Below are 23,255 nucleotides of genomic sequence, written 5' to 3'. Positions count from 1 at the left end.
ATGTCCGGATCCGTTGCGAGGCAAATAGCTGGGGTTCTATTTCCCATATGCTTCAAACACGTTTGTACCCAAGAAGCAGCGAAGGCTCAGGTGTTTGACTCTGTTAACATCTAACATCTAAAAACCATTTATTAATAAGTTGTCACATCACAGTAAACGAGGTTTTTGTTTGTTTGTTTTCTACCTTGGGCTTACGTAGCTTCCAATATTCATTGTAAAAAAAAGGTATGGATACTACCTCATATCCCCGATAAATGAAATCATGGAGGCACATTTGTAAAGATCACGAATTCTCTTCAGGAAATTCACTTTTCCAGGGTTTCATAGAAACAGATTACATCTTATTAGAAAAACGGAATCATATTATGAAACCAATTAAACATAACAAAACAAAAATATATATCACACACTCTAATATTTCGTTGGACCGCCTTTAGCTCTGATTACGGCACGCACTGGCCTTGGCATCGTTTCGACAAGCTTCTGCAATTTCATAACATTTATTTCCAGTCAGACAAGCATACATTTTTGCCAAGATGTTGTGTTGGTGACGGGAGAGTCGGGCCGCTGCGCAAAGTCTTTTTCAGCACAGATTCTCAATGGGGTTAGTGGCTGGACTCCGTGGTAAGTCCATGTGTGAAATTGTCTCATTGTCTCATGCTCCCTGAACCACTTTTTCACAGTTTGAGCCCAATGAATTCGGGCATTGTCATCTTGGAGTATGCCCGCCCGTCCCAACTGCGGTCAAGTGAGCAGACGTCCGTCTTTCCCTGATTTAAAGTGCGCCCGTATTTACAGAATTTGTCCATGACACGGGGCGTGCAAATATTTTATTCAACTGTAAAATCCTTTTGATCCATAATTTCTGAAAAAGGTTGATACACTTGAACTCAGGACCATCCTGACTGTTCACTCACTCAGTATCAAGCTCATTCACTGTATCATTTTGGAGAAATTCAGCCTCAAAGGTCATTCATTTGAAGTGAAAAAGGCATTATGTACGATATTTACGATACTGTAAAATCCCTTTGATCCATAATTTCTGACAGAGGTGTGTACACTTGAACTCGAACATCCTGACTGTTCACTCACTCAGTATCAGGCATATTCACTGTATCATTTTGGAGAAATTAAAGATGCTTTGTTCAAAGTCCCTCAGCCTGCAGTGTCTGCATTCGGGTCCACCTGCTTTGCCACCCCAAACACCTGACAGTATGTGTGTATGGAAAAAATGACAAATATGTTGCAAATACTAAATAAGTGTTTGACCCCACTCACTGCTAAAGTAACTACTTGAAACAAGTTAAATAGTATAAAGTTACTTTATTTTATGTCACACTTGGATGAATTTTTGACCCATGTGTGTAAATTCGATGTAGTAATATAATAACTACTTTTGCTTATAAAGTATGAAAGTAAAAATGAAAATAACGATCAGTGGTGATCAAAAACAAGATATTTAAAGAATACTTGGAATATTCAATCATAAATTAAATTGATTTCAAAAGATAGAACAAAGAGAAACTCAGCCAGCATGAAATAACCTGGGAAATGAATGCTGGTCATGTTTTACCCATGTTGTGCATTAGAGGGGGTGTGCATATGTTGCGCATCAAAGGGTTAAAGTTGTGGCGCACACACAAAACTCAAGGTGAACCTACTCAGAGTTGATTAATCTCACTCAAATCAGCGTTTCTGGAACCGAAAACTCAAGAGTTTTCTATCTCAGAGCAGATCAACTCAGAGTTCAGGAATAGACTCAGAGTTTGTTGAACCTGCTTTGTGAAACGGACCCCAGGTGGTGACTTTTATTTTGGACGAGCAGTGTATATATGTACGGTACTTTATGAGTTGGATTAAACCATTTTGAAGGCGCATAACGTGGAAAGACGATAGGAAGAAGGAGCGGGATGCAGACAAAATGGCAACCTTAAACTTGCGCATCAGCAGCGGAAGTTTGTATTGACTTGACCGGAAATTGGATACTGCGCATGTTCAACGTCCAACTGTAACGAATACAAATCTTGAGACTTTTCTACCGGCGCTGCTGAAAGTTTACTACAATTTAGAGACATTAAAAGTGTGTGATTTTTAATGACGAATGGACTGCAATTACGGCTTTAAAGTTAAGGGACACTGGATGGAAAGTAAAAACTGAGGGTGGCAGTAGCACAGCATCGTTGTTGCTAACCACCGGCATTAAATCTTAGAAGAAGAAGAAGAAGGAGAAGAAGACCGACCTTAAAGAGGTAAAGATATAGAGAAGATCATTTTAAAGTTTCCCCTTTTTTGCCTTCTCCAAGGTTTGACTCGGTGTTGTTTGTCGGATTTAATTTATTGAATAAATATGACAGCAACGTAAAGGACACACACTTGAATAAATGTCTTAAACATGTAATGTTCGAAATTGCCGTGGGTCTTAGAGATATTTAAAAAAAAAAATTATGTGGCTTTATTGAGTCTTGAGCCACGTTGTGTCACCTTACATTAATTCGCTGTTTGGACAGCAGACCTGGACAGATTTTTTTTAAACGATGGGTCCTTGGGCTCAGGTAAAACGACAACAAAAAAAAAAAACAGGTCCCCACCTTTTTTCCTACAAAGATGTAGAATCTAAACATTTATCCAGACCAGTCACACGTGCCAAGAGCCCATTATTTTCACCCGGCCTCATTACTCCCCAGATACCAATCTTATCCGATCAGATGGCATATGTGGGCCACAGGGGCCAAATAATCTATAGGTAAAGACCTGGTACCGGACACTCTGACAGGACAGCACTCTTTTGGCAGCATTAGGAGGAGGGAGGCTGGTGGTCATAATATTCTGGCTGACTGCGTTTTCACATCACGCTATGAGCTCAGCTTGCTTGTAAACTTTCCCCCAAGATGAGTTACAAAAGAAAAAGGATTCATTGCATGAAAAAACAGTTTTTCTGAACTGTGTATCTTTGTATTCTCACATGATCTCTTTCCAGTTGCCATGTGTCTGTATTTTATTTATATCTCTTTGTACTCATCGCCTGTTATGATCATCTTGAACCAAACTGCACGAATATGAGTCAACCAATAACAAAAATAGGCACAATGCTATTTTTCAGATGCACCCATCCATAATAAAGACTGGAGGTCAGTTAGAGAGCGCGTCCTCACGCAGTTCTCAGCTGAGTTGTCCACTTTGTCCGAAATTCAAAACCAGACGTGGGAAGGCAATGGAGAGGCATCTGGATAACCACATCAAACGAGCGGTGCATTTCCGAGGTATGATGACAAGCATCTGCTGAAAAGCGATATACTATTACATTGAACCTGAATGCTAAGAGGTTTGTTGGTGTTTTGTGTAGAAAAGGTTGGAATTTGTGAGGTAAAAATGTTTTGAGTAGCACTCCATGGACATGGACAAAATCCCTGATTGTATGTCATATAATGGATCCAAAGAGTGCATTTTGTTGTTGTTTTGTTGCAATTTCGTAGATGTTTTCGTTTAAAGTTTGATGACTGTTCTCTTGCAGACATCCTCATTTGCAGATGCAACCTGTCCTGTCGGCACACAGGTCATTACCACTGTCCATACTGTGCAAAAACCGTCATGCAGAGGGAGGATATTGCGTTACACGTGTCTGGATGCCAAAAGAAGCACAATGTGGGGCAGCCGGTCCCAAGTTCAACTGAAATCAGCCCAGTCTCTTTATTTCTCTTCATCCCCTCTACCCCCCAAGAGATTTCAGCCAAATCTGGTGTATCAGTAATGAGTGCTGACCATTCTTACACACTCCCCCCCTCAGCTACTCTTGAGTCCCCTACAGTCACACCACAGTCCTGTCAGCCGCCCCCGTCTTCACCTTCAGAGGCGGAGTCGCTCGAGGGGGCTGTCGGTGCCGTTGAACCGTGTGAAAGGATGGAGTCAAACGAGGAGGAAGCCAGTACGGCTGAACAGTCTGAAGCGGCAGAGTGGCCTTCACGTGTGCTATATTTAAAGTCGGTGAAGTGCCCTCACTGCTCTCTGGTTCTGTACAAGAAGAACTTGCTCGTACACGTCCAACGAAAACATCCAAGGCCGGAAGACGATAAAGCTGCGCCTCGTCTTCAAAGTGAAGGTGTCCAAAACGGCCGCTGTCCGTTTGCACTCCCACAAGGCCGAAATGGCATATGTGTGCCAGCATATGTTCAAAGCAAATCGCAGGATAACCGACCTGTGGAGAAATGTGAATCAAAGGCGCTGAGCCAGATTCAGTCGGCTGCACAGCAGAGTCTCAGTCACGGCCTCTGTGAGCATGCCTCTTCACTTGAATGCTTTAGCAGAACTGCTTATGAGGGACCACTTAAGCACGAGGTTCTAGAAGAAATGCTGAAATTAGGTATTTTGAGAGAATCTAAGGTGGCAGCTTGTAAAATGAGGCTAAAAGCAGCAGAGGAAGCTCATGCACCCTTGTCACTTTGGTTAGAAGTCGGAGACCTGATTTGTTTTTCCGTACACGAGCCCAAAGTATGCCCCTTCTGTTGTTTTGGCAGAGTTATGGTGACGTACAAGACGAGAGAAAACACCTTCCATTGCCCCTTTGCAAAGACGAGTAAATCATGCGGGCACAAGAACGTTGCTAAATGGAGCCTTTTCCAAACCAGGAGGGAACTCTTTGTGACTGAACCATTCAGCAGTGAAACCTCACCAGAATCTCCTCCCTTTTTTCCTCCTGCTTTGGAGATGAAGAGAAATAAGAGATACGTTTATGAAGGAGAACACATACCAGAGACTACTCACGAAGACTCCCCGACAGAGGAGGAGAGTTTGAACATGAATGAAAAATAAACATATTGCGAATCTCACCTGTGTCTTTTGAGCCAGTCTTATGAGATGTACAGTAGGGCAACACTCCAGATTGGAAAAAAAAAAAAAAAAAAACACTTTTGATTCGAGGTTCTAATTTCTGTGTTCAGCTACAAACCTACGTTTTTAATACGAACAACAAATCCTGCTGTTCCCTTGAAGAAAAAAAACAAGAAGTCAAATTTGCTTTTATTTCCTGTTAAAGGACAAGACCGTTTTTTTGACATTGGGCCCTTGATTTCACATTATAACATGATGTTCTACTCACCCCTGCTTGTTGTTGGTAATTTGGAGCTGTTCCGAAGATATTCGAGAGGCGTCTGGCTGCTCTCTTGAGATATTCGGCCATGAAACGGTTTCCTATGGGCAAGTTTATACAGGCACAAACTATGCTGTTTATAATTTATTAATTACTGTACACTAGCACTGATAACGTGGAGGTGCGTCGCTTACTTAAAAAAATCCGGGTTACTGTAATTTTGAATTTTTGTCGTAAAGTGGGTGTGACGTCATCATCGTGCTACTACCACAGACAGCCCACAGACAAACACACACAGACTTTACGACAAAAATTCAAAATTACAGTAACCCGGATTTTTTTAAGTAAGCGACGCACCTCCACGTTATCAGTGCTAGTGTAGAGTAATTAATAAATTATAAACAGCATAGTTTGTGCCTGTATAAACTTGCCCATAGGAAACCGTTTCATGGCCGAATATCTCAAGAGAGCAGCCAGACGCCTCTCGAATATCTTCGGAACAGCTCCAAATTACCAACAACAAGCAGGGGTGAGTAGAACATCATGTTATAATGTGAAATCAAGGGCCCAATGTCAAAAAAACGGTCTTGTCCTTTAACTGTAGACATTTCCTTCTGCCAGGCTCTCTATCCAACTAGTTTTGGGTGATAATTTTCCAAAATCAAGGAGGAAGAAATTATAACAGTAATTTGATGGACAAACCTATAAAGGAGCGTTTTTTGTCTGAGTTAAAAGTGACATAAAACAACCCTGTTTTTTTTTTGTTTTTTTTCCCCTTTTTTAAAGATGAACGTGTCCACATGTGCTTTTAGAGAAGGATACTCATCAGTCCAGTTCAAGCTTGTTCAGTGGGACCAGTTGAGACCAGTCGGGCTGCTCCTGCAGCTCCTGCATTTGTTAGAAACATCCCAAACGGCGTCAGGCCTCAGCGCTCCTAAGATGCTGCTGCTTTTTAAATGAGTTATTTTTATTTAATGGTTCAGGGTGCTGCATCAGTCACTCGAAAGCAGTTTGCTGTAAAAAGCTGGTTAAAAATGTGAAGTTAGTTTTTTAACTCGATTCAGTTTTTATTTAAAAACTAAAGTAATCGCAGGATGCTTTGCAGAGAAAGCAAACATGTTCAATTAAATGCAATCCAATTACGTCCAATTTAATTCAGTATAATTGTATTTATAAAATGCCAATTCATGAAATGTTGTGCGGATAAGGGAACCAACAAATCTCATTAAGTCGATTCAATCAATCAATCCTCATCCTGAGCATGGATGGAGCTTCATTGACATAGATTGACATAGAGTGTACAGAAAAACGCATCATGGGAGGTCATCCAGTAGCCTGGACTATAGCAGCATAACTAAGGGATGGTTCCGGGTCACCAAGCTTTACCAAAAACAAATAAGAGAAAAAATGGCAGATTTTAAGAAGGGACTTACCCATTCTCAAATTCTGGACAGAGACTGGTAGCGATATAAAAGTAAATGATATTTTGGCCAGTTACTGTTAGCTGATACAGTTAGTTTTTGTTATTTATTTTCCCTTGAATGTCAGGGAAACATTAACATTTGCATCATAAATAATTACTGAACAGTGAAAAGTATTTCAGCCTTTCATCACGCTCTCTGAACACAAATTCATTCACCCAAATGCTTAATAAACTTCATTATGATTCTATAATTTTACATCGGTTCTAAACTTCATTATAACCTGTCACACTGGAGGTAAAAAGAAAGAAAAGAAACCCATAAAAAATAAAAACCGTTTCAAAAGATCTTTCAGCCAGTGAAACCACTGCCAGCTCACTTCCTTTTCAGTGTTTGGATGGCCCAACATTTCATTTTCAACTGAGTTGAATTTGATTTCATCTCATCTATTTATTCCTTGGTGCACGACACACTAAACATCAATCATTCTTGCCGGTTTCAAGGCAAATGTGTCCGACTCACCATGACACACCGGATCTATAAGTCCAGTCAGCTGTAACCATCTGTTGCTGTGATCTTTTTTGTTAACAGACCGATTGCCATCAACAAGCTGAATATTGGCTGATACTGATGTTAGGACGTTATATCGGTGCATTGTGGCAGGCCAGACCAAGAGAGATGCCACATGTCCATCTGGACTTACCCCTGGACTCACTGAACCTTGGCAGTTGTTCTGTTTGACTTGGTGCATAAACAAGACACTCTGGCTCCTTGAACTGTAGAAATGAATGTTAATGGTGATGATTGTTTTTGTCTGGGGTTATAACCCTGTTTTCACTGACTTTGCAAGGTCATTATTTAGGAAAGTTTTGAGTGTCATCTCTGAAATGATTTAGTTTGCTCTGGAGGGAAATCACCATCAAGTTTTCCAAATTACTGACATAGCAAAAAATCGCTACTGCCATCCAGTCGCAAACACAAACATCATTAAAAAAAACTACTTTGGTAAGCAGGTGGTTTGTTACCCAGAAGAGCATCTCTGGTTATCATTGTGATTACGATCATTGTGGTTGTAAAAATCTATGAACCAGAATGGCACAAAAACTATCATAAAGATTTTTTTTTCAAACAATATTAACCCTAAAGCGCCCAGGGGGCCACACCATCTTGTGGCAGTAAGAAAAGTAGCTCGAACAGTGAGGCAATTATATTCAATTTTTAGATTTATATCATTAGACCGCTATGCTAGCACTGTCAGTAGTATTTCGAAATGCTTTCTCAATAAAAAGGATGTTTGCCGAAAGAATAACTCCCTACACCTAGTTACTGGATAACTTGCTCTATCGACCGGGCGGCGCTGCTTGACTTTATATCGAAAGGCCTGCTGAATAGGCGGTGTGTTGTGAGGGGAAGCTTTTGAGTTGTACAGCCCGTCACAGTTCTGAGCTTAACGGACGTCTGCTGGCTCCTCAAGAAAGAAGGCTGATCCCTGAAGGCTCTATCTTTTAGACAATCTAGAAATCTCAAGTAAGCCTGCAGTCTGAGAAGGAGGTGCTGTGTTGGGAAAATCCTTAGCAATGAGGTCTTTAAGATATGCTGGAGTGCATTACTGCCACAAGATGAAGCATTTGAACAGTTCTCAAACAAAGGCATGGCGAGTTCCAAGACGTAACAAGAATAATTCTGGAGGTTATGAGGTGAGAAATGGGGGAGAAAAGAAAGAGTAAGTTTTTTTTTTGCTTTCATCTAATTGCTGCTCTGCTATGAACAGCCGCGGCTATTCAGAGACAACACGGGAAGCCGGGCAGCCTCTCCCATTCTCTGGCGAAATTGCTACATCTTCAATGTTAAATTAAAGATAAAACAGTTATTCACAAAACACAAGATATGCCCAAAACTGCATTTACTTTCATAACTACAACATGTTGTCCTGTAGCTTAATGAAGTGATTTGTTCTGAAATCGCCGCCGTTCACTGAGGAAATCATGTTATGAAGCCGCCACTGTCAGCCAGGCTTCCGAGCCGAGGGCTGCCCGGCTTCAGGAGGGGGCGGGAGGGTCAAGTTTTTTTCTACAATTCTAGGTCATCATTGGCTAAATCGACAAAAACTCATCACTTCCGAGGCTGCTCGGCGTCTCTGGGGGTAGATTAGACGTGGGCGTGTCAATATGAGGGGCTGTGTCGTGATGATTGGAGTTCGTGTTTGTCCGTCGTGAGAGATTCTGTGGCAGCCGAATTTTTAAGCGGGGAGAAGCACGCTGGAACTTCAGTCCCAAAGCGGATACGAAAGAGACTGGTTGTCTGTGAAAGTGCTGTAATACTTTTAGTTGTTTCTTTCCAGAATTCATGCTGCCCATTCACAAATGTTACCTTTTTTAAGAATACTTACCACCACCATCAAACTCTAAGTATTCATTATGACAGGGAAAAATGCTCCACAGATTCTGATCCAGCCACAGATCCAGCCATTAGGTTCGATCATACTTGATTTTGGCCTCGCTGTGTGAATTTTCAAAGTCTATACCTTCTTTCTGTGTATTTGCTGGGCATACTTGTCATACTAGACACAGCTATGTTATAACTAATTCTTTTTTAACTTTGCTATCTTCTGCTTTGGGATGGCACGAGCCACTACAACCCTGAACGCGTAATATGGGCTTCCCCTGTTGTAAAAGTCAGCAGCCGCCACTGGCTATGAAAAACTGTATCGTCTTATTCTGTGGGGGGAGACCTTTTGTCACGGGCGGTGGTGTTGAGAAAAGAGGGATCCAAAGTGCGGGCAGAGGCAGGAGGTCGAGGAGAAACTAAACTGATTTATTCAGACTGTAGCAAAAGGGGCAGGTTGAGCCGGAAATCTAAACAGCAAAAAACCCTGATGAACAGGAGTACCAGACCAAAGAAAGTGACAAGAGCTTAATCCATGAAATGATACAGCGAGGATCTGGCAAGGACTGAAGGAAACCAATGGGATATACTGAGGAAGACAGGTGTGTCAGAGCAGCTAAGGACCAGAGCAAACGGAACACAAAACTCCAGACCTTGACACCTTTTATGTTGCAGATCACTTTTTGGAAGGAGTAACAAAAAGATGTGGTCTTCCAAGTACATTGGAATTTAAAGTTTTATTAAATAAATCAAGTGTGTGTTCACCAAATTGAATTATGGCTTCCACAGGCTAACTCATATCATATGACCAAGTTAAGCATACAGGGGTAACGGTCATGGATATGGAAATCCTTTAAAGCCTTTTACCCTTAACCCTAACCCCGTTAGCTTTGGTTTTCTCTGAGCTAAAAATATTTAGGTTCCTCGAAATAACTGTCATTTTAATTTCTACAATTTACCACATTCACCCCTCTGAGGAAGTAGGTTTTGCAAGATTTGACAGGTTTTTTTTGTTGTTATTATCATCTTAAATAATTTAAAAGTTTTGTGACAGAGCTTCTATTCTTTTTTTCCACAAATGGACAGACATTGTTTAAGATATTTTTAAGACATTTTTCGTCTTTTAAACGTTATAGACCTCGGAAATGAGCATAATATCGGTGTCACTTTACAACAAGTCCCTGTTAGGTTTATCACGACAGACTCACAGAGTTATGGATCACTAATGAGCATTTAATCAGACCATTTGGGTTGCCAGGTTGTGACAACTCCCTTTGTTGGATCATCTGATCTGTGGTCGACTTGGACTAAAATTCATTTTGCGGTTATAAACCTCTATAACAATAGCCTCAAGAGCTAATTAATGCTTTCCAGGCAATCCTAACAGCATGTCACCTATTAGAAAAGATAATCACGTCAGGAGGACTTTTCATGACAAAGTTTGTTCTTATATGCCTTGAATCACATCTAAATCACCAATTAATTATTCATTTTCCAAAGATTATACATTTATTCTGCTCTTTTGATGCAAGTATTAAGAATTCCTTCTTGGAGGCACTGACGGTTTACAGTGCCAGCAGCACCACACCACAGACTGCTGAGAAATTTAACTCAGACATTCATGCTTATCTCTCACTTTGGTGATTTCTAGACTTCTATTTTTGTTGTCAGCTTGAGGTTGACATTATTGTTGTTCATCCTTAGCATCAGCTGCACTAATTTGGAAAGGCCTGAAACTTTTTTTTTTCCGTAGCGTTGTCTGCATGTCAAAATGGTTTAGTTCATGATCAAATCCAGAGAACCAAATATTTTGTTCTCATCAGCCTGTGCTTAACTTTGTGTTATTCCTAGCTGGCAAATGTTGATGTACGAACTTACTAAACGAAGACACTGAATAGGGTGAAAAATACACCTATTAGCACTGCTGATGTGATGGGTGTCCTGCTCATATCTCATAGCACTTCCAATTCTAATGTAGATTTTTTTGTTTGTTTTTGAGTGGCTGTTCTCTATGGTTAATTTGGTGTCTTTTCTCATGTAGGAGTCATGCCCCATTGTCTAACTCAGTAGTCTGTAATGCTTTTTAAACCACCTTTGATGTACAGATGAGACAGAAAACTGACAGATACCGCAGCCTTCATGTTGAAACACACTCTCATCTTGTCTCCACCGTTGAGTGAAGAAAACATTCTAGAGTCTTGAGAAAGTAGGCCACCAGCCCAAAAGAGCCAGCCCAGAGATAATCATAGCAGCATGACCCTCGGATTCATGATCACTAATTTACCACACAGTGGGGCTGAGGATCCTGCACGAGCTCAAATCAAGAGGTGGATCACCAAACAAATACACAGTGAATTCACAGCTTTGGAGAGAGTTATGTTATGTGGATGACGAGAGACACCTGACGAGCTGGCACCCACTGTGGGTTCTTTAGAAAGAGTATTTGCTTCCTCAAAGTTTGTTCAGCTTCCCCCTCACTCTGTTGGACTGCATACTTAACCGACAGGAATGTGACTGTACCGCAGCTGAAGAGCCGTCAGACTTGTAGCTACAAGCGCACAGATGATTGCATCACATCTGAGTAAGTTTTTTTGAGTGAGTCTGTGGGCGTGGGTGGCTTTTTTTTTTTTTTTTCACTTCACTGATTGTGTTAAGTCAGATCAGGAAGTGTGATGCTGTGACAGTTGGAAGCAGGCGCACAATGGCACTATGTCTGCCTCTCTGCGTGCTAACATGAGAGGCCCCCAAGTGAAGACCCCTCTGCTGCTGTTGCTGCTACTCACCAGTTTGACTGGGACAGGTAGGACAAAGAACAGTCGTTTTTTTTTTCTCTCCTGTCTCCACCCTACTTTACCTTTTGTGCTGTAGTCTGCTTCCCTGACTGTGGGACTGTTAGAATCGCCTCTTGGTGGAAAGTTAAGAGCGTTATAAAATTATTAGAGTTTGGAACACCAGAATAGTTACATCGAAGAGCACGCGGACCTAAACGTATTAAAACGTGTTCCAGTTCTGTTTTTCTTCCAGTCGAAACTTTGCCATCGTGGGGAATTAAGACCTGTTGCATTTCAGTGGAATCTGTAACGCTATGATAAGCTCAGCCTATGTAACCTACAATTTCACTATATACACTTGGAATACTAGTCAAATGTCAAATGAGCAATTTTAACATTTGGCTTTCGTTTAAACCAATCTCAGAGATGAGATAAGTAAATCTGCATGACTCACCTCTGTGGAGAAATGTTTTTATATCTCCACCCCTCTGTTCTGTCAAGGGTGGGAATTTTGCAATCGATTTTTTTTTTAACAGTTTGCAACAATTAAGATGGAAGTGTACAGTTCCTGTGTAATCTGAAACAGTTTCGCTGGTGATGTTCTTTACGAGAGCCTGCATCAAAGCCCCAGCAGAGTTGAGTTCCTTCCTTCATGTATCGGTTTTTCTTTCAATATGAGTGTTCGTTGTCTTTCCTTAAGCTTCAACCTCTTCTTTTCAATCATATAATGACTTCGCCTAAAGTAAAATGAGGTGTTGTTTTTCAGCATTTTGTCAAGACAGTCACACTGGTGACGATCAAACAACTCAAGCACCTGACAACGAGCCAGAAGCTGATGGTGATCCAGACACCCCAGACACCCCAGACACCTCAGGCACCCCAGGTGAGAACTGGATAAGGAAATGCGTTGTAGAAGCAATAAAATCTCATGTTAGCGAGAGTTATATGGACAGTTGTGTAATCATATTTAATGGGTTGCTTTTATGGTCTTAACATATTTCTAATGAACTTGATTCTAATGAAGACGCATTAAAAAAATCCTGACTTTTGGTCAGGAGAGTACCTTAGAATATTTACCCCCTTCAGTATATTTCATATGACACATTTTGTTGCATTGTAACCTGCAATTTAACTGAATGCGTTCTGAGATTTTACATGGTGTATTTCCACAAACTAGTCCAAACTGAGTAAGAAAAAGCATGTATGTATATAAGAAATTCATTTGTGAGACCTTTTGTCATGGGCGGTGGTATTGAGAAGAATCCCATATATATATGTGTGTGTATATATATATATATATATATATATATATATATATATATATATATATATACATATATATACACACACTTCACTTATATATATATGGATCCTTTTTAAACACCTGCTATGAAAGGTTCCAGACTCTGCAACAACACGAAGAAGGTAGCACAATAAAGACCAAGGAGCTCTCTGAACATGTCGGGGACAAAGTTCTGTAGAAATACAGAGCAAGGTTGAGTTACAGGAAAGTCCCCGAAGCTCCATTAAATCCATCATTACAAACCGGAAAGATCTTGTGTTTTATTTGGATGTTTCATTTCTTTACCTGCTGTTTCCTGGGAATAAGAAGAAGTAAGAACTAAAATTATTACAGCACACAGTGGCCAAGTCAACTAGAAGCTATAAGTGTAAATTCCGAAACCATTTAAAAGTAATTTAGAGCCAAGATTACTTTTTTTTAAGCATTTGGGTGAATGAAGAGCCATTTCTTTTTTCCATCTTTATTTTGGTCCTTTACTTCACTTGATCATATGCAGATGGACAGGAGATGTTGGAACACGTACCGAAAGCCATGTAATTAAATACTATGAAGTAACGGTGATTGTTTTTTGATTTAAAAATATATATATATTGTTAATATCTGTACATGTTGCACTATGACAACATAAATGTTTAGATTTACGGAATATCACCTGACAATGTCACGGGCCCAAGAAACAATGCTTTTACTTTTGATATATAAAGCACATTTTGTGTACACATCAGAAAGCAGAATTCTACTTGTGACTGATGATTTTTCAGAATGATCAGAGTGTTTCTACCTCCTCTGGGATTTGGCTCTGTTTATGAGTCGATGAATGATTTATTTCTTTGATACATTTGAATCTGTGATGTCTGAATGCCCCAAAGCCTTGGCTTTGGAATCATATTCAACAACCATTTTGTGTTTTGATGTCCATTTGCTTTTTGCTGTCTGATACAAACTAACTTGGAAAACATCATTTCTGTTGGTGCTATCTGTTTCAGAAGACGCTGAACTCTCCCCCACAGATAATGTAACTCCAGACGCAGGTAAATCAACAGGGTTTTTCCATCGTAGAAAACGGTTTCTGTCTCCAACACGACTCTTTTAAACAGATGTTTTTCTGTTCACTTTTAGTTGAGGAAGGTGAAGAAAATGGCTCAGGTGACCCTTCCACTGAAGGTAAGTCAGACTAACTGTGGCACAATAATACAGATTTCTATGTATTTAATAGCGGTCACTTTTATACTATGCTATACTATATAAGAATCATTGGGTTGATAAAAAAAAATAGTGACAACAATCCATGTTACATGTTAAGCACAGGATCACAAGTGGCAAGTCTAGATTAGGTTTTTCAATCACTAATCTGTTGCTGCACCCCTGCAGAAAATCCAACAAGTCAAGATTACAAGAGTGTGCTTTCAACCCCTCAAATAGATGAGGACGACGGTTTCGGTCTCACCACCATCCTCATTCCTGTGGGTCTCGTGGTCGCAATTGTTGGCATGATAGTTTGTGGGATTTTCATCCAGCGCAATAGGAACAAGAAAGTGATAAATCAAGGTACATGTCCAAGGAGGGAACGCCTAAATTGGTAGCTCCCCTAAATAATTAGGAACTACTGTGAAAACACTCGATACTCAATCTCAATACTCATTGCAAATTGATTGTTTTGTTTGTGTGGCTCAAAGCATCTATAACAGCATTTAGATGTCGAAGTTTCTGTTCATCGCATAAATTTGTCAACTTAAAAAACATCCCAAATGTTGATAGATGATTAATACTTCAATTGTCAGTGAGGCCAGACAAGTGGATTTCTCAGATTGACTTGAATAATCTACGACCCGTTTTATAAAAAAGAGGAGTATACAAAGACGGAATAAGGTTCGTTTGAGTAAAATTGCAAAAGCTTTGACATCATCTACAGTACATAATGTACTGAGGGAGGTTAATGGTGCATCTGAAAAGGCACCATCAGTGCTAAAGTGTCTATACAGGTTTTAGCAAATTTCAGCAAGACAAAGCAAAACCGCACACTGCATCCTGGGCAATAGAACTGACTTGTGGTAGACGGGTTTGGGTGAAACTGTTAACTCTATCAGAGTCTGTCATTGATACGCGTAACTGCATTGGAGCTCACTTATTTAGCTTTTGGTAGTTTTAAGTTACAAATTGAATCACTATTGTGCTATTAAAAATGACTGCAGTCTGTTCTCTTGTCTCAGGGATGTCAAAAGAAGATCCATATTTGGAGGGATCCAGCACAGAGAAAGTGCCAATGTAAGTTCCAATCTAATCAGGTTTTCTCAGCTGCTAATTTGAAGAACTTTTGGCAATCAGCTTGTCCAAAGATTAGCAAGACTTTACCCTCACTCTGCAACTTCCTGTTTAAAACCCAACTGGTGTGAAAGGCAAATCTTGTGGTGTCTCTCTCTTTAATCTTGTTCCTTACAACGGAAACAACATTTGAAACATTTCTCAGCATCCCCCTGAGTGTGCTGCATTGCCGCTGACCTCCTCTTACGGGTTTGTGTGTGTCTTCCAGGCCCATGTTTGAGGAAGACGTGCCCTCTGTACTGGAGCTCGAAATGGAAGAGTTGGATCAATGGATGAAAAAAGACAGTAGGTTTCACTGAGCAAACCAAAGCAAGATATAATGACAATATTAATGATAATGACACTAAAAAAGCTTATCAGTTTGAACGTTTGTGTCTCATAATTTAACAGAAATGCACAGAACACACATAGTTGATCAAAACTCTCAAGAAACATGCAGACGCATGCAATATCGTACCTTAAAAATGCATAGAGCTCAGTTTTGGAGTGTTAGCTTCCCTCTAGAATATATTTAACTACTGTTTTCGTTTAAGACTGATTTACCGATATGTGAAAAAGAAAGTAGCCCACTTTAAATCAGACTGTTTTAAATGAAAAAGTCATCTGGTGTTTGCCAGGTCTTCAAATCAAATAAAAAAACATCCACAGATGAACAACACATTATTTATTTAACAAAAAAAGCAGTACATCACATGATTCAATAGCTGGTGGCTGCAGTAACTGGAAGCTGTTTTCTGTACGATGTTATCAGTCTCTCACATGACTGTGGAGGAGGTTTGCCCGGTTCGTCTTCACGTTTCCTCAGTTAATTGAGGTTTGCTGGCATTAATTTATGCATACAGCTCTCTCAAAGTCTTGCCACGGCATTTTAGTCAGACTGAGGTCTGGACTTTTGACAGGACCATTGCAACACCTTGATTCTTTTCTTTTTCAGACATTCTGTTGTAGATGTGCTGATGTGTTTGGGATCATTGTCCTGTTACATGACCCAGTTCAGCTAAGCTTTATCTGTTGGACAGATGACCTCACATTTGACTCTGAAATTCTTTGTTACACAAAGGAGTTCATGGTCAAATGCATCTCGCCTGCCGCCACGCTGACAGTTGCTATGAGGTGTTTGTGCTGATATGCTGTGTCTGTTTTCACCAAACATGGTGCTGTCCTTTATTACCAAACATGCTAGTCTTGTCTGTCCTGAGGACATTGTTCCAGAAGTCCTGCGTTTTGATCAGATCCTAAAATGTGCTGCCGTGTCTTTTTTTGAGAGAAGAGGCTTTCCCTTCCAAACCTTCCAAACAAGCTGTACTTGTAAAGTCTTTTTCTTAACTATGCTGTCATGAACTTTGACATTTAACATGCTAACCGAGGCCTGTAGAGTCTGAGATGTAGCTCTCAAGTTTTTTTTCATATCTCTGACTCTGAGCTTTGCCCAGTCTACTTACTGAGACGTCCACTGCTGGGAAGATTGTTGAATGTCTTGAATATTTTTACACTTGTTAGTAATCTTTCCAACGGTAGAATGATGGACTCCAAATTGTTTGGAAATGGTCTTATATCCCTTCCCAGAACAATAGGAAGCAACATTTGCTTCTCTAAGATCACAGTTTATGCCTTTCCTCTTTTCGGTGTGGAGTTTGCATGTTCTCCTTGTGCAACTGTGGGTTCTCTCTCGGTGCTCCAGTTTCATCCCACAGTCCAAAAGCACACATGTTAGGTTAATTAGTGATTCAATTTGACTGTAGGAGTGAGCGCAAATGGAAAACGGATGGATGGACGTGTGTTAGTTGAACTTTTCTGTCTTGTCCTTTACACAGCAATATGAGAGTTTATCCAGCAGAGGTCGCTGTTGCCCGGTAAATCGCGCTACTGCGCCAGCGCTCCCAATATCTCCATTCTATCAGATGCCACTTTGCTATCACTTTTTACTTCATAGCTTATGAAACCTCTGTTTGCATTTTTTTTAGACATAGCTGAGCACACTGAAGAAGACTCAGGAAAATCTAAATAATCTCATGCCCGATTTGCTGTAAAGGAAACCTGAAAGGGCTCTAAACATGTCGAGCTGTTCTTGGGATGAACACAATTTTATACAACTGAGTTCATAGCTATATACTGATATCAAAGTTTTTTTCTAAAGTGAATTTAACAACTTAGTATATATTAATTTCTCTCAAGAGTATGTTTTTAAGTTATAAACACAAGTATTCAAAGGTGTACGCATAGACATGTGTAGATAGAAGTCTCAAGTGTCAACTTTTTCAAATAGGCTCTCGGCTCCTTTTCTGTAAGTCTTTAGAGCTCGTTTGGCAATGTTGAGTCACAGCCACAGGGTGAGAAATCATCTCGTACGTCAAGCAAGATTTTATGGCACGCTACTGTTTGAGCGTAGCCTCCTTTTCATAACCTGACTTAAAGGTAGGGTAGGAGATCCTGGATTTTGAGTCCAGCGAAGCTGCATTTTGAAAATACACAGGTAAAAAGTCCCAACCCTTTTCTTCACTTTCCCCCTGAAGGCACGCCTCTAGAGTACATGAATGCGCACGAGCACGAAGGTGCACGAGCGCTGTTCTGACAGCAAGCATCGATCGTTGCCGTATTTAGTATTTAGTATTTAGTTTATGCTAACTATACGTTTAATAATGCTAGGTGCTAGCCAAGCTGGCTCTAGTTTAGCTTCCTGCCAAGCTTCTGGACGCGTAATTCGTTCACGGAGCAGGGTACGCGCACAGGTGGGGGAGGAGGGGGAGGGGGAGGGGGAGGGAGGAGCAGATTGCAATTTGATAGACGGCATCAGAATCCAATCATTGTGAACGGACCGTTCACAATGATTGGATACTGTTTTTCCTAGATTGTACGTTCTAGAGGCCACTAAAACTTTTCATATTTGTGTCAAAACTTTTAATTAATTGGTTGCAATGGGGGTGTGAAGAGTATTTAAAGCAATATGTAAAAAAATGTTCCAGAAAAAGATCCCCTACCCCGCCTTTAAAAGACAACAGCCACCTAAATGTTGACATGCTCATTGTGTCCCAACTTTATTCCATTTAACAAGTTACAAACAGATCCTTACACAATAAAGCTAACACAACACAGATCAAGTAATAAGCTGTCTTTCCAAACAATTTCCTTTTTTTCTGCCAACCTCTGTTTGTTATGATATACCAGCTGGTTTCAGTGTAGCTGTGCCTGATGAACTGTGGAACCTTTTGTCATGATGCATGATGCTGTCTGAAGGCAGAAACTCTCCCAACATCTGCTGGTGATTACGACAGGCATGCATGGAAGTGTGGTGCAACTTAACCCTGGAATAGCCTCCTTGACTGGAAGGGCTGGGAAGGCGAGGTCAAGGTCCACTTCAGCGACTGTTGATCAACATCCTTTTTGCTCAGGGTTTTCTCAGGGTTTTATTTCCAAAGCTGTACAAGGGCTAGAGGTTACTTTCATTCAGCAGGGGGGCACTTTGCAAAAAGTGGATTACACAAGACACCTCAGAACATAAGTAAATGTGGTGTTTCTGCTACTGCGCTTGCACAATATCATGCCATCTTCTGCAGCAGCTGTGAACTGTTTGTTAGTCCTGTGAAATTCCACAGTAACTCAGGCGAAATAGTGCCTCAGAATGAGGAGATTAAGTATATGCGCTGTTGCTGAAGCTGCTTTTAAAGCAGGTTTTTAAACCCACTTGCTTTTCTTTTCCTCTGGAAGGAGTTGAACATTGGTGTCTCTCATAATAAGAATAGCTTAGTGCAACATTAACTTTACATTAACATTTCCTATTAATCACAGGATGCTGCATAAGAGGATATTTTTCTGGCAATATCTAAGAAAAAACATTGGAGTAAAAAATTTAAAATGTTTTTTTTTTTTTAAACACATTCAACATCCACAGAGACAGTGAAACAGAAAGAAAATGGTTAAAAACATTAGCTGAGAAACATCTAGATTCACCAAAGGGCAGATTCAGGTCTACTTCAGGTCAGGTGCACTTTTTCACCCATTCTCTGTTCAACGGTAACTACAAGAAAGCAAGAGAATCATAATACTAAGAAGGATGATATCCATTATCATGATAAATTCCAGTTCAAGCTTATCAAATATTACAGTTTACTGTCAATATTTCTTTAAATGTCTGACTGAATAGCTGACCAACTATGTGTGTTACTTAACTTGTGTGTCTGGCCTTAGCTGTGCACACAGTGCATGTTAGCTCAGCTGACAGGGACCAGAGGTGAACAGGTAGGTTGTGAAGTGGTTGGTTTGGTCGTGCCAGTTTGTCCTCTACGCAAAATGAACCACCAAGCTAATTTTCAACAAACTCAATGGAGTGTTGGAGTATTGGTGGAAAATAATCCACTAAATTCATAGTCCAAAATGGCATCACTTTTGCTCAGAGAGAAAGAGAACCAGATTAAAGCGAGACAAAATGTCATACATGGTCCAGTATTTTATATTTGTGAGTGGCAAACCTATACCAACCTTTAAGACTAGCAGTTCATTTGAAGGTAATTTTTTGAGTCGGATATTTTCAGTTCACAATAAGGCTGAGAGTGGGTACACCGCTTTATTTACAGAACGAGGATCTGTCAAAGTCTGATCTTCAGTGCATATGTTACTTTGAGTGTATCACATCCTGAGAACTTCAGGACAAGTTTTCTACGTTCTTCAGGCTGAAAGAGGGTACAAACTGTCGATAAATAGTTTGAATTCCTTCAGTCCACAGGCAGATATATTGTATACAAAAGGAAGGAAGTCAGTAATGTGGCTACCCCCTCCAGGAGTGGTTGACTAATAAGGATCACTCCAACAACAGTGTGATATTAATCTGTGTAATAATGGAACCCAGAATAACTGAAGATCAGGTTGAGGTCTCTTACACGCTTGCTCTTGTTGAGTCCACCGTAAAGAGAACACTGAACAGCATCAGTGTGTATGATAAGACTGTAAGGACAAAGCTATGCTATTTATTAATAACATTTTTGTTTGTCACATGGACAAGGCAGACGGATGTGTTGTAGAGACATGTTTTGTGGACAGAAATCATGGTGGTGGCAGTATTATAAACACAATTAATGAGTATCATACCAGGACATCTGTTCATAAGGTGATCAAGAGGAAGTGGTTCCTTCAGGGAAACCACATCCTTAAGCACACAAGTTGTTTGTTTTAGGACGTTTTACAAATGGCCTAATCAAAAAAAGTGACTATGATCAAACTAAAAAATTGTGAAATAACTTTACGTGAGCAGTTCAACAAATACCAGAGTCGTGCCTGCTCTGTTTAGAGAAATGGACAAAACTTCTTTCAAGACTGTGGCTGATCAATAGCAACAGAACTGGAGGAGTTACTGCTGCCAGTCTTATGCGTAGCCACGCACTGGCAACAAAGATACACAAAGTTTTACTGCTCACCAGCTTGTAACCTCAGATCATTTTATTCAATGTAGAAATTCACATGTGTAACTTTTTCATATAATTTAATTGTTTTATTGTCATTTCTCAGGACATCAGAGAAAATCCAATTATGTTTGAGGAAGTATGTAAAATAAAGAGAACTGCAGGGTTCACAGACATTCAGGCATGACTGGAAGTGTGAATGACTTGCCCTCACTGCAGTCACGGTGACAGAAAAGGGAAAAGGGGGAATTACTTCGTTGAATGGATTTGGAATTCAAACCTTTTTTTTTTTTTTTTTTTTTTTTTAAATCAAACCTATCATCTTAATAACAATGCTCCATATCTGTGTTTTTTTTTCTTCTAATTACGTAGTTAACCCTGAAAATGGCCAGTGAAAAGTCTGTCGATTTAACCTGTCTGATCTCATACTGATATTGTCACGTGTCTCTTCCTCTGACTGCAGGTTAAAGGACGCTCTGACATGCGCGGACGCACAGTCGACAGCTCACAGTTGCCAGCTCTGATGTTTTGACTTTTCTCCAAAAGTTGAGCAACACATGCAACCGGAGGAGTTTATCTACTGTAAGGAAACACGGCGCTGAGAAACATTATTTTCATTTCTAAACTAAAACAATCAGTAATGATAATAAACTTGCATCACACTTCCTGGCAGTGTTCAGCGGACCATAGCGTGCAGCTGCTGAACGGGTCACTGTCTGTTTCGGTATGAACACTCATCAGTGTGGCATTGTTCGTGTAAGGTTTCTGTCATCTTTGGCTTGTAGGTACAAATGCGCAGAATTTTTTGTTTCAGCAAATCACACAGAGTTACTTATATTACATTTAAACTTAACAATAAACAGACTGCTGTTGCTACCAAATGCTGCTTAGGTTTCTGTAAGTCCACCCTGTTGATAAGTGTTTGATTTCATTTGCTCAAACATTACACTGTGACTCTTTCCAGCTGTAGGTTCTAATGAGGGAAACAGGCATGACGTAAAGCTTTATTCTTGTACAGAGCAGCTTAGGATTTTATTGAGAACGTGTCTTCATTTTAGTTCTCTAAATCCCTGAAATGACAAGTCTCATGCTTCTAAAGCGTATTGATAAATTATTGCCTTTCACAGACACAGCCTTACAAAAGCTGCTGCTGGTAAGGTTTTTATTTCACCACACATAACAGAGAAATCTCTGACTGAATACTTTATATTTGCCGATGTCGTTCGGATGTTTTGTTTCTAGTTTTGGCTTTAAGTATATAAGTGTCCGAATACCAAAATATGTTATTTCCTTTTGTAAATATTTTGTATCATGCATTGTTTTGCTGACAGAGCTTTGAATAAAATTTTAAGAAACTCCTTTAATTGTGCTGTTTTCTTTGTGTTTGGTTTCAGACTGAAATATTTTTGACTAAATACTAAACCAGTCTCAGTCAAATTTAGAGATTCATGGTCCCCACACGAGAAACCGTACTCGCTTGAGCCGGTTTATCATAAGACAAGCCCAGGATGGCACAATGATCTATGTTCACAGACAATGATTTCGAGTGTGTTCCTGATCCCATGCAGTGATTTCCACGACAGAATCGTGTCTGTTATCAGCACAGTCCTGCCTGAGGGTCCAAAGATCAAGAACATCCAATATTGATTTTCAATTTTGCATTGTGGAACATTATTCCGAAATTGTTCCACAACTTGTAGATGCATTTATTAGCAGACTGCTGGGCCTCTGCCCATCTTTACTTTACAACAAAGGTGTTTTATGCTTGATCGTATTACTGACCTGTTGCAAATGAACCTCATTTGTTGCAACAGACTATTTCCTTTTAGTAAAACTTGGTTTTTCATATTTTTGTTGCCCCAACTTTCTAGAGATGTGTCGCTGCCATCAAATTCAAGACAAGCTAAATTTTTTCATGAAATAGCAAAATGTCTCTCTCTTAACATTTATTGTTTTCAGTGTTATTCTGTGTACCAAATATTGGTTTATGGAGTCTGTACATCATTACATTCTGATTTTTTTCTTTTAGGAATTGGGTTTGTATTTGAAACATACATTCATGCCCAAATCCTATTGTATGAAATGGTCACAGTTTAAGTTCCAAACATTTAGTTTTACCCCCAAATATCTGAGAAACTAATATCTTGTTCTTTTACCTTGCTGCCATTGTAAATGAGACTTTGATACAGCCTCACACAGCTCACGTTGTGAGAAAAGATAAAAGGAATATATGGAATCTACTCATTTCTCTTTTTCAACAGTCAGCTAAATTTGAATTCATGATGGCAGTTTTGAGATCTTTTTTATAGATAAACCTTTAGGGTTAAAATAAGATAGGACATGTTTTTCACTATAGCTCATCTCTAGCTGTCTACTGCTCTGAATCCACTGTTCAGCCTTGCCCGAATTCCTCTTCGAGCTCTGAACGTCTGATGCACATTTGTGAAAAGCTGATTAGATTCATACCAGAGGAAGGTCTGAAGGAGCAAGAACAGACAATCCAGAGCAATGAATACAAATGAGAAATGAGGCTCTGGCTGCATTTTCTCCTCCTTTTCACTCCATTTCCTATTTAAT

At 39.9% G+C, this 23,255-nt stretch overlaps 2 protein-coding genes across 4 annotated transcripts; both read left to right on the top strand.

Moving 5' to 3' along the window:
• The first annotated feature begins 1,993 nt into the window (after positions 1–1,993).
• Positions 1,994–4,867, top strand: LOC142379304 (uncharacterized). Its single transcript, XM_075464445.1, has 3 exons — positions 1,994–2,249; positions 3,101–3,260; positions 3,512–4,867. The coding sequence occupies exons 2-3, from the start codon at positions 3,101–3,103 to the stop codon at positions 4,804–4,806; spliced, it is 1,455 nt and encodes a 484-aa protein (XP_075320560.1). The 5' UTR covers positions 1,994–2,249; the 3' UTR covers positions 4,807–4,867.
• Positions 4,868–11,530: 6,663 nt separating this feature from the next.
• tmem154 (transmembrane protein 154) lies at positions 11,531–22,042 on the top strand. 3 transcript variants are annotated; one of them, XM_075463177.1, is made up of 8 exons: positions 11,531–11,689; positions 12,427–12,543; positions 13,953–13,994; positions 14,083–14,127; positions 14,335–14,511; positions 15,174–15,228; positions 15,494–15,570; positions 21,142–22,042. In XM_075463177.1, the coding sequence occupies exons 1-8, from the start codon at positions 11,599–11,601 to the stop codon at positions 21,144–21,146; spliced, it is 609 nt and encodes a 202-aa protein (XP_075319292.1). In that variant the 5' UTR covers positions 11,531–11,598; the 3' UTR covers positions 21,147–22,042. The 3 variants fall into 3 exon arrangements, with proteins under 3 accessions (XP_075319292.1, XP_075319291.1, XP_075319293.1); XM_075463176.1 differs by having other exon boundaries at positions 11,534–11,689; positions 13,950–13,994; XM_075463178.1 differs by having other exon boundaries at positions 11,535–11,689; positions 13,950–13,994; positions 14,386–14,511.
• The last annotated feature ends 1,213 nt before the right edge of the window (positions 22,043–23,255 follow it).

The sequence above is a fragment of the Odontesthes bonariensis genome, chromosome 4 (genome assembly GCF_027942865.1).
Source record: "Odontesthes bonariensis isolate fOdoBon6 chromosome 4, fOdoBon6.hap1, whole genome shotgun sequence".
Taxonomy (NCBI): Eukaryota; Metazoa; Chordata; class Actinopteri; order Atheriniformes; family Atherinopsidae; genus Odontesthes; species Odontesthes bonariensis.
This window is presented reverse-complemented; position numbering and strand designations above follow the sequence as displayed.

Bases quoted from the DNA above. Each gene is read 5' to 3' on its own strand.
- LOC142379304 (XM_075464445.1), top strand. From the start codon at position 3,101: ATGCACCCATCCATAATAAAGACTGGAGGTCAGTTAGAGAGCGCGTCC. The intron at 3,261-3,511 runs GTATGATGACAA...GTTCTCTTGCAG, and splicing joins ACGAGCGGTGCATTTCCGAG to ACATCCTCATTTGCAGATGC.
- tmem154 (XM_075463176.1), top strand. From the start codon at position 11,599: ATGTCTGCCTCTCTGCGTGCTAACATGAGAGGCCCCCAAGTGAAGACC. The intron at 11,690-12,426 runs GTAGGACAAAGA...GTTGTTTTTCAG, and splicing joins CACCAGTTTGACTGGGACAG to CATTTTGTCAAGACAGTCAC. The intron at 15,229-15,493 runs GTAAGTTCCAAT...TGTGTCTTCCAG, and splicing joins AGCACAGAGAAAGTGCCAAT to GCCCATGTTTGAGGAAGACG.